This window comes from Nomascus leucogenys, chromosome 13 (assembly GCF_006542625.1).
Source record: "Nomascus leucogenys isolate Asia chromosome 13, Asia_NLE_v1, whole genome shotgun sequence".
Taxonomy (NCBI): domain Eukaryota; kingdom Metazoa; phylum Chordata; class Mammalia; order Primates; family Hylobatidae; genus Nomascus; species Nomascus leucogenys.
The window spans coordinates 98,793,519-98,805,742 of record NC_044393.1 but is presented as its reverse complement, the minus strand read 5'-3'; the positions used below and the strand labels follow the sequence as shown (position 1 = coordinate 98,805,742).

General features: G+C 44.3%; 1 protein-coding gene across 2 annotated transcripts; it reads left to right on the top strand.

The window, feature by feature from the left end:
• The first annotated feature begins 529 nt into the window (after nucleotides 1-529).
• GIMAP6 (GTPase, IMAP family member 6) lies at nucleotides 530-7,617 on the top strand. Of its 2 annotated transcripts, none has more exons than XM_030826483.1 (3): nucleotides 530-820; nucleotides 2,870-2,954; nucleotides 4,501-7,617. In XM_030826483.1, exons 2-3 carry the CDS (start codon nucleotides 2,870-2,872, stop codon nucleotides 5,292-5,294), a joined length of 879 nt encoding a protein of 292 aa, XP_030682343.1. In that variant the 5' UTR covers nucleotides 530-820; the 3' UTR covers nucleotides 5,295-7,617. The 2 variants fall into 2 exon arrangements, with proteins under 2 accessions (XP_030682343.1, XP_030682344.1); XM_030826484.1 differs by having other exon boundaries at nucleotides 604-820; nucleotides 4,725-7,617.
• Nucleotides 7,618-12,224: the final 4,607 nt, after the last annotated feature.

Genomic DNA, 12,224 nt, shown 5'->3' with positions numbered 1-12,224 from the left:
TGAATTTCTTCCTTCAATGGCTTCCCTTTAGCCACAGTTATCAGATCTGTCAGTAAAGTCCTAGAAAACATGTTTTTAAGGATGCTGAGGTGTTTTCTCCCTTAGCCTGTGTTTAAAATATTGTTCTTCCCCATAACAAGTGCTCTCTTTAATCCTACATTTTAGACATTCTTTTGTATTTTCCCTCTTCTTATAGTGCAGATGTTCTAGAAGCTGTAACAATTGTAATTACCAATGATTCATGCCTTAGAGGTAATGAGTATCAGACCTTGTCCCGAGAGTAACTATTAAAGGAAGGAGAGGTTGGGGAAGAAAGGAGACAATGAATGTTTGCCCCAATACTGAGGCATAGAAGTTCCCTGGGGAGGAGGTGGGGTTCAGAAAAGAGAGATCAGGAGAAAGTCACTCCTCCTGACACAAATCTTTCTGAGGCATCTGCTTCTTTTTCAGCTCTGAGTTCTAGTTATCCTGGCTCAGGATAAAAATAACCCCACAAAAAAAAAAAAAAAAATCCCACCACTGGTATTCTCCCTTTTTCTAATTCCGAGGCTGCAAAGTGCAACAGCAGACTCTTCTGACTCAGGAAGCCCAGTGCTCCTGCCCACTTCCTGTTCCTCCATCTCCAGCGGACACTGCTCTTTCAAGGGCAGGTCTCCAGCCCAGCTCTCTGATCACATTTTGCTGAAAATATAAGCAAACACCAGCCTTGTCCTCCTTGTGTTCATACACCGTGGAAGCTTTTCTCTGCCTCCTCTTTGAGAGTGCGTGGCCGGGAGACAAGAAACGTGGTCCTTTCTCTTGCCTGTGAGCTGATGCAGAGGTAAGTCTGAGTATTTGTGCGTGTCATATTTGGATGTGTATGTGTGGGTGTTTGTGTTGTATATGTGCGTTTACATGTTTGTATGTGTTAACATGAATGTGTGTGAGTGGTGTTTGTGTGTGTGAAGTTTGTGTTGTGTGTATGCGAGTGTTGTTTGTGTGTGTGTTGTGTATGTATATTTGTGTTTGTGTATGTGTTTGTGTGTTCACCTGCATGTATGTGAGTGGTACATGTGTTTTGTGTATGTGTGTGTGTTGTGTATTTGTGTGTGCTGTGGTGTGTGCAGGTTTGTGATGTGATAAAAAGAGCTGTGAGCAACAGGTCGGGAGAACTTTTTGCCTTGTGACAAAGTCACTGTTTAATATTTGGCAAGATGCTTCTCTGAGTTTTGCTTTCTTCCAGAGCAACATGACAAGGATGGTACTATCTGTTCCATCTTCTGGGTTGGAGACAACACACACTGTGGCCAATATGGGAGATGCCATTCCGGGCAGGGTCTAGGAGGAGGCAGGGAGGTGCCTTGCGTGCAGACCCATTTCCCCGAACCCTGCGAAGGCACAGTTCCTGCATGCCACAGCCTAGTCCCACCCGGCTGTTGTTTCCTGTTAAGCTGCCTGCCCGTTCTCTCTAAAGGAGGAATGAGATTACTTTTTTAAAGTGCTGCCTCAATTTCTACCAGGGATGTAAGGAAGCCAGGGACAAAGAGATTGAGAGGCCACCAGTTAGGAAGAACTGAACTCCCTTTGGTAGGTGAAATATTGGACTCCTTCCAGAATCTGGCTGTTCAGGTCTGAGTAAGGCTGTCCACCTGGCCTGCTTCTTCTTTCTTCCTAGAAAGTCAACAGACCTTCCTGGATTCCCTCCATGCCCAGCCCAGCACTGCAAAATTGATCTTTACCAATCATAAAGCAATATCCACATATACACCCCTGGGATCTGGGGAGGACTGGAGTGTTTGCCAGGTGAACAGAGTAGAACAAACATCCAACAATATGGCAATGAGAAAAACATGCGTATCAGGTTCCCCTGGACTTAGGTTTCCCCACACCCCATACCCTTCATCTGGATCTGTTTCATCTGGTTGTGAATGTCCTACATGATCTGGAAAAACAGTCATGGACCATGCAACTTCCTCCTCAGTTCCACAGAGAAAATCCAGCAGAGAGAAACTTACGGGATCTTGATACAGAGAACTGTGTTAGTCCATGAAGCCAGGACACATTGCCATCATGGGAAGGGGGACAGGAGTTCCTGGTTGGGAATGATGTGGCCCTAATTTGCAAAGAGGACTAATTGCTCTAAAAAATGTTATGAAGTATGTTGAGACCTTAATAGGGGAAGAGACATTCACAGGCATCTAGTTCAGGCCCAACATTCATACTGATGGGATGCTGAGGCCCAGGCAGAGCTAACTGGTGGCTGCATCTCCCCTGAGGTCTCTGGCTTCCTTCCCAGCTCAGCCCCTGCAATCTCAGGCCTCTGCAACCCTCACTGCACAGTCTTCTCCAAAGTCTGGCCCCAAGGCCCACCAAGTGGCCCCTCCCAACAACATCCTACTCATTCACATCCTCCAGGCACATTAGACCTTCCTGCTGCTCCCAGGGCACACAGGATCAGAATCACACCTACTTCTATGCTTCCCTTCCTCCTCCTCCTTCTCCTCCTCTTCCTTCCCTTCCTCCACCTTCTCCCCACTGCCTCCCCCTCCACCTCCCCGCACCTCCCAGAACAGTTCCAGACCCTTTGTCTATCCAAATTTCATCCATTCCTCAGCTCCCAGGCCAGTTGCACCTTTATCTGTAAAATCTCTTAAACTTATGATGGAGACAACAGTGCAGCGGGCGGGGGATAGTGTCCCTAAAGAAATAGGGTCCCTAAAGCCAGCAGAGAGTGTCCTAGACCCCTTCTTCCATTGCCTTACTGAGTCCCACTCCAACCCTAAACTAACACAAAAAACTTTCCTCTGGCCAGAGAAAGGTGAAAGGCAGGTGGCTGTTGAAACTCATTTGGAAAGTCAGTAGAACATAGGATTTTTTTTTTTTTTTGTAGATGGAGGAAGAAGAATATGAACAAATTCCCCAGGAGAATCCCCCAGAAGAGCTGTCCCAGGATCCTGTGCTGGAGCTGTCAAGAGGTAAAATGAATGAGGAGAGGGGAGCGGGTGGAAACATTTGGGGTGCAGGTGGGACACGGCTCCACCACCATGGTGTGCTTGGAGAGGCAGCTGACGTCCCCCAGTCACAGAAATTTACCCACCTCAGCCACCATCAGAGGCCTTTGGGGTAGGGCCCTTCTTATCACCAGCCAAAAATAAGAAAAAAGACCCCCGGATAGGTATGGTAGATAAAAGGAGGCGAGAAATAGCACCAATGTCTAAATTACCATGTCAGTCCCAAAGGAAACGCTTTCACGTGGTGGGTGTTCTTCCTCAGGAAGGATGTGCTGACAGTGGGTGTGACAAAAATAAGTGGCCTTGGACTGAGGCTTGGATGCCAACAGACCCTGTATGGGTGTTTGGTTGACTCCAAAGCGGAGCTGTCACGGTGGTAAGGTTGAAAGCGCCTTGTGAACAAGCAGAATGCACTTGGCTGCTGCCTGAGATCTGGGCTCTGCCTTATCGAGGGCGTCCCTTTCCCAAAAGCCATTGCACAGGGTCAGGCGCTTAACTTTCATGCGCTCAACTTCGTCATTCATCCTGGGGAGGCAGGATTTAGAAATGCTGGAAACCTAGCCCTTTCCTGGACAGAATAAATTATTTGTGATTCATTATGTATTTTAATATGAATGACCTTTTACTTTATGAACTTAAATGGCCTGAGCCATCTGGAAAAAGCCACGTTAACCTACTACAATAGGGAAATTACCAATATCTATGCTAACACCTGTTTGACCTTTTGTTATAGCAATAAAGATTAGCTATTCTTTTAAGAATCCTCTCCAGAGCTCAAGTGATGCATGTGGCTTTAGTAAAGTCCAGTGGTGTGTGATAGCTCCAGGCTGCTCAGATGGGGGTTCCTGACTCCTCTGGCTCTGCACTGGGCTAGGTGGGTGGGGATGAAGATCTACTGCCCAGACTTCTGCTATTCACTCAAATTCCTTCCAGCCACCTTGGGGAAGCTGGAGGGGGGCCAATGTCACTCAGTTAGAATTGGCATGTGGGTCAGAGCCAAGGGTGGCTGTCAGGCCACAGCAAGCCCTGTTGGTGCCCAGGAGATTCAGGAGATGACCGCGCCCATGCTGCCACATGCCGGCTTCATGCTTTGTCATCTGAGATACATCAATGTCTTCAGTGGGGGGACAAGACTGGGAAACCAGCTATTACTTGTCACTTCTTTATGTGCTCTGGGTCTTGGGACCTGCAAGGCCAGGAGAAGGGAATTCCCTTCCTGCCTTCTTCCCCAGTCATATCTAAAAACCTTGGTATTGGGTTTCTTGGTGTTCTATTGGCCAAGTCTCGCTCTTCTCTCTAGGCTCTGCTCTTGCATTGGGAGAGAACGTTCAGCCCCACCTTCAAGGATGTGGGCCCAGAATGGTGGCCCAGTGCTGGTTTCAGGGCAGATGTTGGTCTTTGACAATCTGCCCCTGCAGTCTGGGGATACACCTAGGGGCTCCTGGTGAGGACAAGATGGGGTACATGGGCCCTTACCCCAGTTCCTTCTGCTTTCTTTGGATATTTCTAGGTCTAAGGGAGAAAGAACAGAAGACCCCAAGGAGACTGAGGCTCATTCTCATGGGGAAAACAGGAAGTGGGAAGAGTGCAACAGGAAACAGCATCCTTGGCAGGGAAGTCTTCGAGTCTAAACTCAGCACCAGACCCGTGACCAAGACCTCCCAGAGACAGAGCCGAGAGTGGGCTGGGAAGGAGCTTGAGGTGATCGACACACCCGACATTCTGTCCCCCCAGGTCTCGCCAGAGGTGGCAGCCGCTATCTGCCAAGCCATCGTCTTATCCACCCCAGGGCCCCACGCCGTGCTCCTGGTGACACAACTGGGCCGGTTCACGGATGAGGATCAGCAGGTGGTCAGGCGCCTGCAGGAGGTCTTTGGAGTGGGGGTTCTGGGTCACACCATCCTGGTGTTCACCCGGAAGGAAGACCTGGCCGGCGGCTCCCTGGAAGACTATGTGCGAGAGACCGACAACCAGGCCCTTGCCTGGCTGGATGTGACCCTTGCACGGCGCCATTGCAGCTTCAACAACAGGGCACAGGGGGAGGAACAGGAGGCCCAACTGCAAGAGCTCATGGAGAAAGTTGAAGCCATTCTGTGGGAAAATGAAGGAGATTATTACAGCAACAAGGCTTACCAATATACCCAACAAAACTTTCGACCGAAAGAACCACAGGAAGGGCAAGTAACCCAGGGCCAAGGCTCTGAGGACGTGCCTGGTGAGGAGTCCTGGCTGGAAGGACTGTCCCGGATCCAGAAGGAATCTGAGGAAGCCCACAGATGCCTGCTGGGGAGGGCTGACCTTTGAGACTGTGCTGGACTTGAGCCAAGGACACCATCAGCCCTTGCACCGCTGTGTCCAGCCTCTGTTTCTCTTTCCATCCCATGGAGTGCTTCCCAGTCTCCAGGTCATGATGTCTGGTGTAGGAAGAGGGGCATGGGGCTTGAGGATAGGGTCTAGCATGCCCAGATCACATCCCAGTTCCTTCATTCCTTCTTCCAGAACATCTGGGTCCTCCCTCCTCTGTGCCCCAACAGCACACTGTCTTCCTATTGGACCTTCTATCTCATTGGCATTGCCTTTCATGGGTTACTTGTCTATACTCTGATAGAACCAAAGTTTCTTGAGGGCAGGCCTGTATCTTTTACTTCTGTGTAACTTCCACAGCTTTTGACTGCATTGGAGTCATGCAGTCACGTTTGGTGCAGCAACTCCATGCAAGCTGTTGACCAGATGACTTCTCATCTCTCCCCACACCATGATGGTTTAAGGTGCCTGTTGTGCCTGGTGGCTGAACATAGCAGTGGTGCGGAGACATGGGGAGGGTTAGAGACTGGGCTGGGAGGAGAGCAAGCAGGAACAGGGATGGAGGCAGGAGGAGCAGCCTTTTTATTCACTCTTGAACTGTAACAAACAAGCCCTGTTGGAACTTCCTAGTGGGAATGATGGGAGAAGTTTGGGGCAGGTTATCCAAGAAGTCAGACTGTGGTCAAGAAGGTGATCCCCTGTCCTGGCTACAGAACATGGAAGCCCCTAGAGATGCATGTGGACTTGGGCAGAGGAGGTCACACCACCCCACCAAGGTAGACTTAGATTAGAGACGACTTGCATCTGTTACTTCCCCTTTTTCCCTGGGTTTCATGGCCCTTCACGATATTTGCCTTCTGCTCCTAGAAGGCACAGACTACTTTCAACCTGCCTCACCCTTCACTGCCACCCCTCCCTTCTCCCTTGATAATGGGAGCATGTGGATGGGGTGAGTGTCTGCGTGTGCAAACGGGTTCCCTAGCAAGGTATTTGTGGGGGTCCAATGCAAGGAGGCAGGGAAGAAAGGGGGCCTGCAAAGGAAGCAGTAGAGTGATTTAAACATCTTGCGAGGCAGCCTGCCTGGTTTATGGGAGAACTCTGAAGCCCGTGATGTTTTCTTGGAAGGCTGTTCCTACAGACGGGGTTTATAAGAACTGATACTGGACAGGATGAGAAGGGAGTAGGATGTCATCCTGGCACAAGCATAGATAGGAAGCTGCCTGCCTGCAAGAGGAGACTGATGTGCCTCGGGTGCACCCCAGCTTCTTTGAGGTCCAAGATGCTCCTGGGGAGTTGACCAACATTTGGGAAGATAATAGGAGGCAATTGGGAAACTGCTCCCCAATATATTCCTCTTTTCCTTTCTTCAAGCTGCGTGGCAGGGGGTCTTTAGCTAGTTTCTCCCGAGAGGGGCGGGAAGTACAGCTGGTGGGGACAGTGCTGGGAGATGATCAGAAATCTCAGGGCACAGTCTCAGGTCTACCTGGACACTCATCCGCTGTTGGAGATGCTCAACAGCCAGACACGGATGCTCACAGTCAACCTGTGGCCTCTTGCTCTGAAGCCATCCCCCATCTTCCCTAGACACAGCAGACATCTGAGAAAGCTTCAGCATTTCTCTTGCTAACAGATTCAGAAAAGTGTCTCAAAGCAGAGCACAGAGTTATTTGGTGTTTGCCGAAGACAGCCTTTGTGCCACAATCATTTATTAAATAAGCGATCAATTTCCCATTGAACTGAACATGCAACATTTATCATACATTCAGTTCTCATTCACACTCCTTAAGATTTGTGTCAGAATTTTTATTTCTGTTCATGTCTTCTACTTTTCTACTCCTTTATGAATAAAATATTGATTTGATTACAATGGCTTTGACTATAATATGGGAGCCAATTTTTGCCTCAGTCTTCATTTTTATATTTACCTTGTTATTCTCAGGCATTTTTTTCTTCTATGTGAAAGTTAAAATCATTGTGTAATTTCCCAAAAAAAAATCATGTTGGTATTCTAGTTGGCAATGTCTTACATTTATGTTAAGTTTGAGGGAATTGGTAGTTCAAGTATAAATTAACCAAGGCCATTTTGTTTCTAAGTGAACAGACTTTAAACTCCAGAGCTACTGAAGCAAAAGTTAGAATCATTTGCATTTTCATTCAGATAGGAGATAATTTTGTAAATTTTGATGCTATTATTTTAACTCTATTAGCTTAAGTAATGTCATAATAGAAAACGCAAGCATTTGACCAAATGAGATCCATTCAGCGACTAACTGGCAAGGCACTCAAAACATGTCATTCATTAAATGTTGTTTTTAATTACCTCGAATATGGTGTTTTCTCTCTTTTATTGCTAAGCACCAGGAAAGATATCTCCCATGACATTTCAGGAATAGGGATAGATGTCTCTGCATAGCTCTCACTCTTTCAGCTTCAGAGGAGAATGGGGAAAGAATGTGTGGGTATGTTCTAGAAACTTTAGTCTCTCAACCAGTAAGAAATTAGTGGTGGGGGGTGATGGTGACGAGAGAGGGTTATCTTGGCCAAAGCTGTGATAATAGCAGCTTTTAGAGTTTGTTAAAAATATCTCTACACTAAAGTGAAGGATGAAAAACAGGGATTTGGAGAATTTGAGCTAAGTCAGTACAGGGTTTTTCCTCCTTGGTGGATCAAAGCAGGTGTGGAGTGTTACAGAAAGGTTCCAGCCTCTAACCTTTTTGTGATAACATTTATAAAGTGTATAGAAAATTCAAAATTATAATACTAAGAAAATAACTTTGAAGGCATGGGAAATGGCCAAATGCAGGTAGACACTGTTGCAGAGAACCTGACCCCTAAGATGAGGGGACCACACTGGTCTCATCTTGATGTGACTTTTCACATTAAGGCAGTATTCAGTCGTGTGGATGCAGAAATAGCACACACCAGATGTTCACAGTGGCCTGCAGGGTGGGAGGGTGGAGCCTGGGACAACCAGAGCAGGTAAAAATTTACATGGGAGCTCTCCAAAATAAAAGAGCTGCAGAGCGGGGAGATGGAGTGGTGGGGATTTGCGGGCTGGGTACCAAAATCTCTGCATTTCTCCCTTCAAATCCTTGGCTGACCCTGAACTGTACAAGCACAGGGCACTCTCCAGAGGATCCCAGGAAAACTTCTGTGGAGGTTGAAAGAGCTGATCAGAGATGTCAGCAGTTGCCCACAGTAGCAAAGAGAATTGCAAGTTCCAGCCCATCAAGTTAGAAGACCTTGGTAAACTTGCATATTTCCACTGAAATACAAAAAGGATCACATTTTAGGAGTAAGTACTGCATCTCAGCACTAAGAGACTTGCCCTAGAAGGAAGAGCAAATTACAGCAAACCCTTGCTAATGATGTCTAAAATCAAGCCTTCCCAAGGCAAAAGAGATCTGCCAGTAATTTAAGTGCCCGTTGGAACAAACTCAATATTCTGCAGAAGATATAATATCCAAAGCCTCTACAGCATATTACCTACAATATCCTTTACCTTATTGAAAATTCTTCTTTTCAAACATATAAATATAGAGCTATAAAATGCCCTTGTGTGCATGTTTATCTATATCTCACACATTTTTATCTTTTTTTTTTTTGAGACAGGATCTTGCTCTGTTGCCTAGGCTGGTGTGCAGTGGCATGATCATGGCTCACTGAAGCCTCAACCTCCTAGGCTCAAGCAATTCCCCCACCTCAGTTTCCTGTGTACCTGGGACCACAGGCATGCATCACCACACCCAGCTTAATTTTTTAGTTTTTGTAGAGATGGGGTCTCACTTTGTTGCCCAGGCTGGTCTCAAACTCCTGAGCTCAAGCCATCCTCCTGCTTCAGCCTACCAAAATGGTGAGATTGCGGGCATGAGCCACCACACCTGGCCCACATTTTAAAATATTCTATTTTCACTATCATTCTTTTAAAATACTTTCTATATTTCTTGTGCTGTCTTTTTTCACTCATGTATTATGTAGAAGTGTGTGTTAAAATTCCACGTTTGAGTATTTTCTAGAAATGACAGTATCCAATAAGGTAGCTGTTATCCACATGTGGCTACTGAGCCCTTAATCTATAGGGTACACCTGAGAAACTAAATTTTAAATTTTATTCAGTTGTCATTACTTTTAAATTTTGAAACAGTGTAAAATATTTTACCATGAAACACAACTTTACTATTTTGGTGGAAATACATTTACCTCTAACTGTTGCCTCACTTGAGATATTACAGATCATCCCTGACTTATGATGGTTTGACTTAGGATTTCTTGACTTGATGATGATATGAAAGTTCTGTGCATGCAGTAGAAAGCCATGTGATACCCTCTCACGAAGCTCAGCTGTGGCAGTGAGCTGCAATTCCCAGTCAGCACATGATTACTCTGGTAAACAACTGCTACCCTACAGTGTACTGTGTTGCCAAGCTATAATGACCAGCAGGTTAGGTTTATTGAGTGCATTTTAGACTTGCAATATTTCACCTTACAATGGGTTTATCAGGACGTAACTCTGTGGTAAGTTGAGAAGCATCTGAGCCAGGCATGGTGGCTCATGCTTGTAATTCCAGCATTTTGGGAGGCTAACACTGGAGGATAATTGGCCCAGGATTTCAAGACCAGCCTGGGCAACATGGTGGAACCCCATCTCTTTAAAAAAAAAAAAGAAGAAGAAGAAAAAATTTGAAAATAGAGATGCATCTGTATTGGACTGCAAATGTGTTGCCACATGGATTGTTTTCAGCACCATGTATAAATATATCCCTGATCTAGTCAGTGTCAATGGATTGATTCAATTTGAATAATTTTTTAATCAGGACATAATATCTTTATTTGAATATTTTATGTAGACAGCATGAGTTATAGTTACACCTATCTATATTGTAAATGATAATTAAAATTAAATGCTAATTATTATTTTATTTATAATACAATGAAATTACTTTTTAGCTTAAAATAAGTATAGCCAGGTTTTTAATTTTGAAGTGAAGACATAATGCTGATGAAGAATTGAATGGAGATGATTAAGCTAGTGCTACAATTAGAACAGGAAAGAGAACTATAGATTAGCAGAAGATATGTTCCAAATTTCATGATTAATAGTAATTGTAATATGCCACAGTACAGCAAAAGAAAACACACACCTTGTTTGTTGTGTTAAAAAATTGGAAAGATAATGGAGTGTACTATTATGAAGAGACATTTTCAGCAGATACATAGGGTGCTTGATAAAAAGCTTTCTCTCAACAAGCAAAAACAGAATTGACAAAGTTAGTCACCTGGAACCAGAATTAAACATCCAACAACAAAAAACTAAAGATGTTTTAACAGGATCTGAGCTTATGACTGACAGCAATAAAACTTGGATTATTGCACACACACAAAAAACATTTTTAGTTGGAGAGAAGGTAAAATAAATTATTACTTCAGTTACAGAAAATTTTGTTGGAAAACGTGGCAGAAAAAAACTTAAAAAATTAAATGTATAGGAAACATGAAAAATCTTCCATTAAGGCACCAAAAAACGCCCATAGAGGCAAGACTTTTTAAATAATAACAAAGACTAATTGACCTAACGTTGGAAAATTCACAAGTATTTTTCTTGAGCACTAGATGAGAAGTGTGATGTAAGACACTGTCTTACAAAGACTTTGGAAATGTTTTGCCTCAAAATATTCAAAATTTATGAGGGATGTAAATTCAAGACAAAAATATGAATTAGTGGTATGGATTATCTTAAAGTCTTTTACACTTGTCAAATAAGAATTTTAGCTCGATATTTGGCACAAATCCCTTGTGATATAAGTAGTCTCATTTTCATATTTTATAACCCAGGACTACTGGGATCTGTTATTTCTGAAAATTATTTTGCCTCCATTGTTTCCAAAGAGCATTTCATGTTCCTCTGCTGATACAGAGGAGTCAATTAGGAAAACTGAAGCACATTTAGGTATTAAAAGTAGGATGTACTTTCCGTCCAGGGAACTAGAGACTGTCACATGCTTTGGAGAGCTGGGGATGCACAGGCCTGGGGAAGCCCATTGGTGCACGGAGCTGGTGGCTTTCAGATGCTCGTCTGCTGTAACATGCATCTGTGGTTCATCCATTGTCTCTTTGCTGTCACTGCCAGAGAATGATTCTCCTTCCTTCTCATCCACCTCCCAAATCTCACCTGAGTGCCTCTTGTTGGCTGATTCTCATATGGTCCATAAGGGGAAAGGGATGACAAGAAATGTCATCCCAGGCTCTTTCTCTGTGACTCAGAGAACTTAAGAGAATTAGTGATACTTCATTTATAACAGACACTTTGGCACAGCTAAATAATTTAACATCAACATTCATCTTGTTAAAGCAAAGTTAAAGTGGAGAGTGGGCCTGAAAATGTTCTGAGCAAACAAAACCAACCAACTAGGCATTAAAAATAGCTTTAATGTTGCTTAAATTCAAAACATACGCAAAACTTAACTTGGGTTATTTCTGGTAAATTAATTTAACTTGAGTCATTTCTGTCTTTCTTAGACAGAAACAAAACCTAATCTCAGTCATTCATAAGCAGCCAATCAACATATGATTATGTGACTGTGAACTTTCCAGCAAGGTAAAGAGAAAAGGTAAATTCATAACATCAACCAATCAAATAATTTTAAAATTCTGCTTCTGCATTCATCATATAAATACTTGCCTCTGACGCTTTGTCATCAGAGTGCTGAACCTCTTTTGGTTTGTGTGTTTACCAATTCATGAATTGCTTGTTACTCAAATAAACTTGAAAATTTTGTTGTGCCTTGGTTTTTACCAGTTTGGTGTCAGAAATCGGATCTGAAGGATCCCCTTATAATCCCCAGATGCAGTAAGTAACCAGGCATAGGTACTTGCTGAGTCCATTGTGCTAATTTCTTGCTGCATCTAGAGGTTATGGGTAAGTCCCTCTCA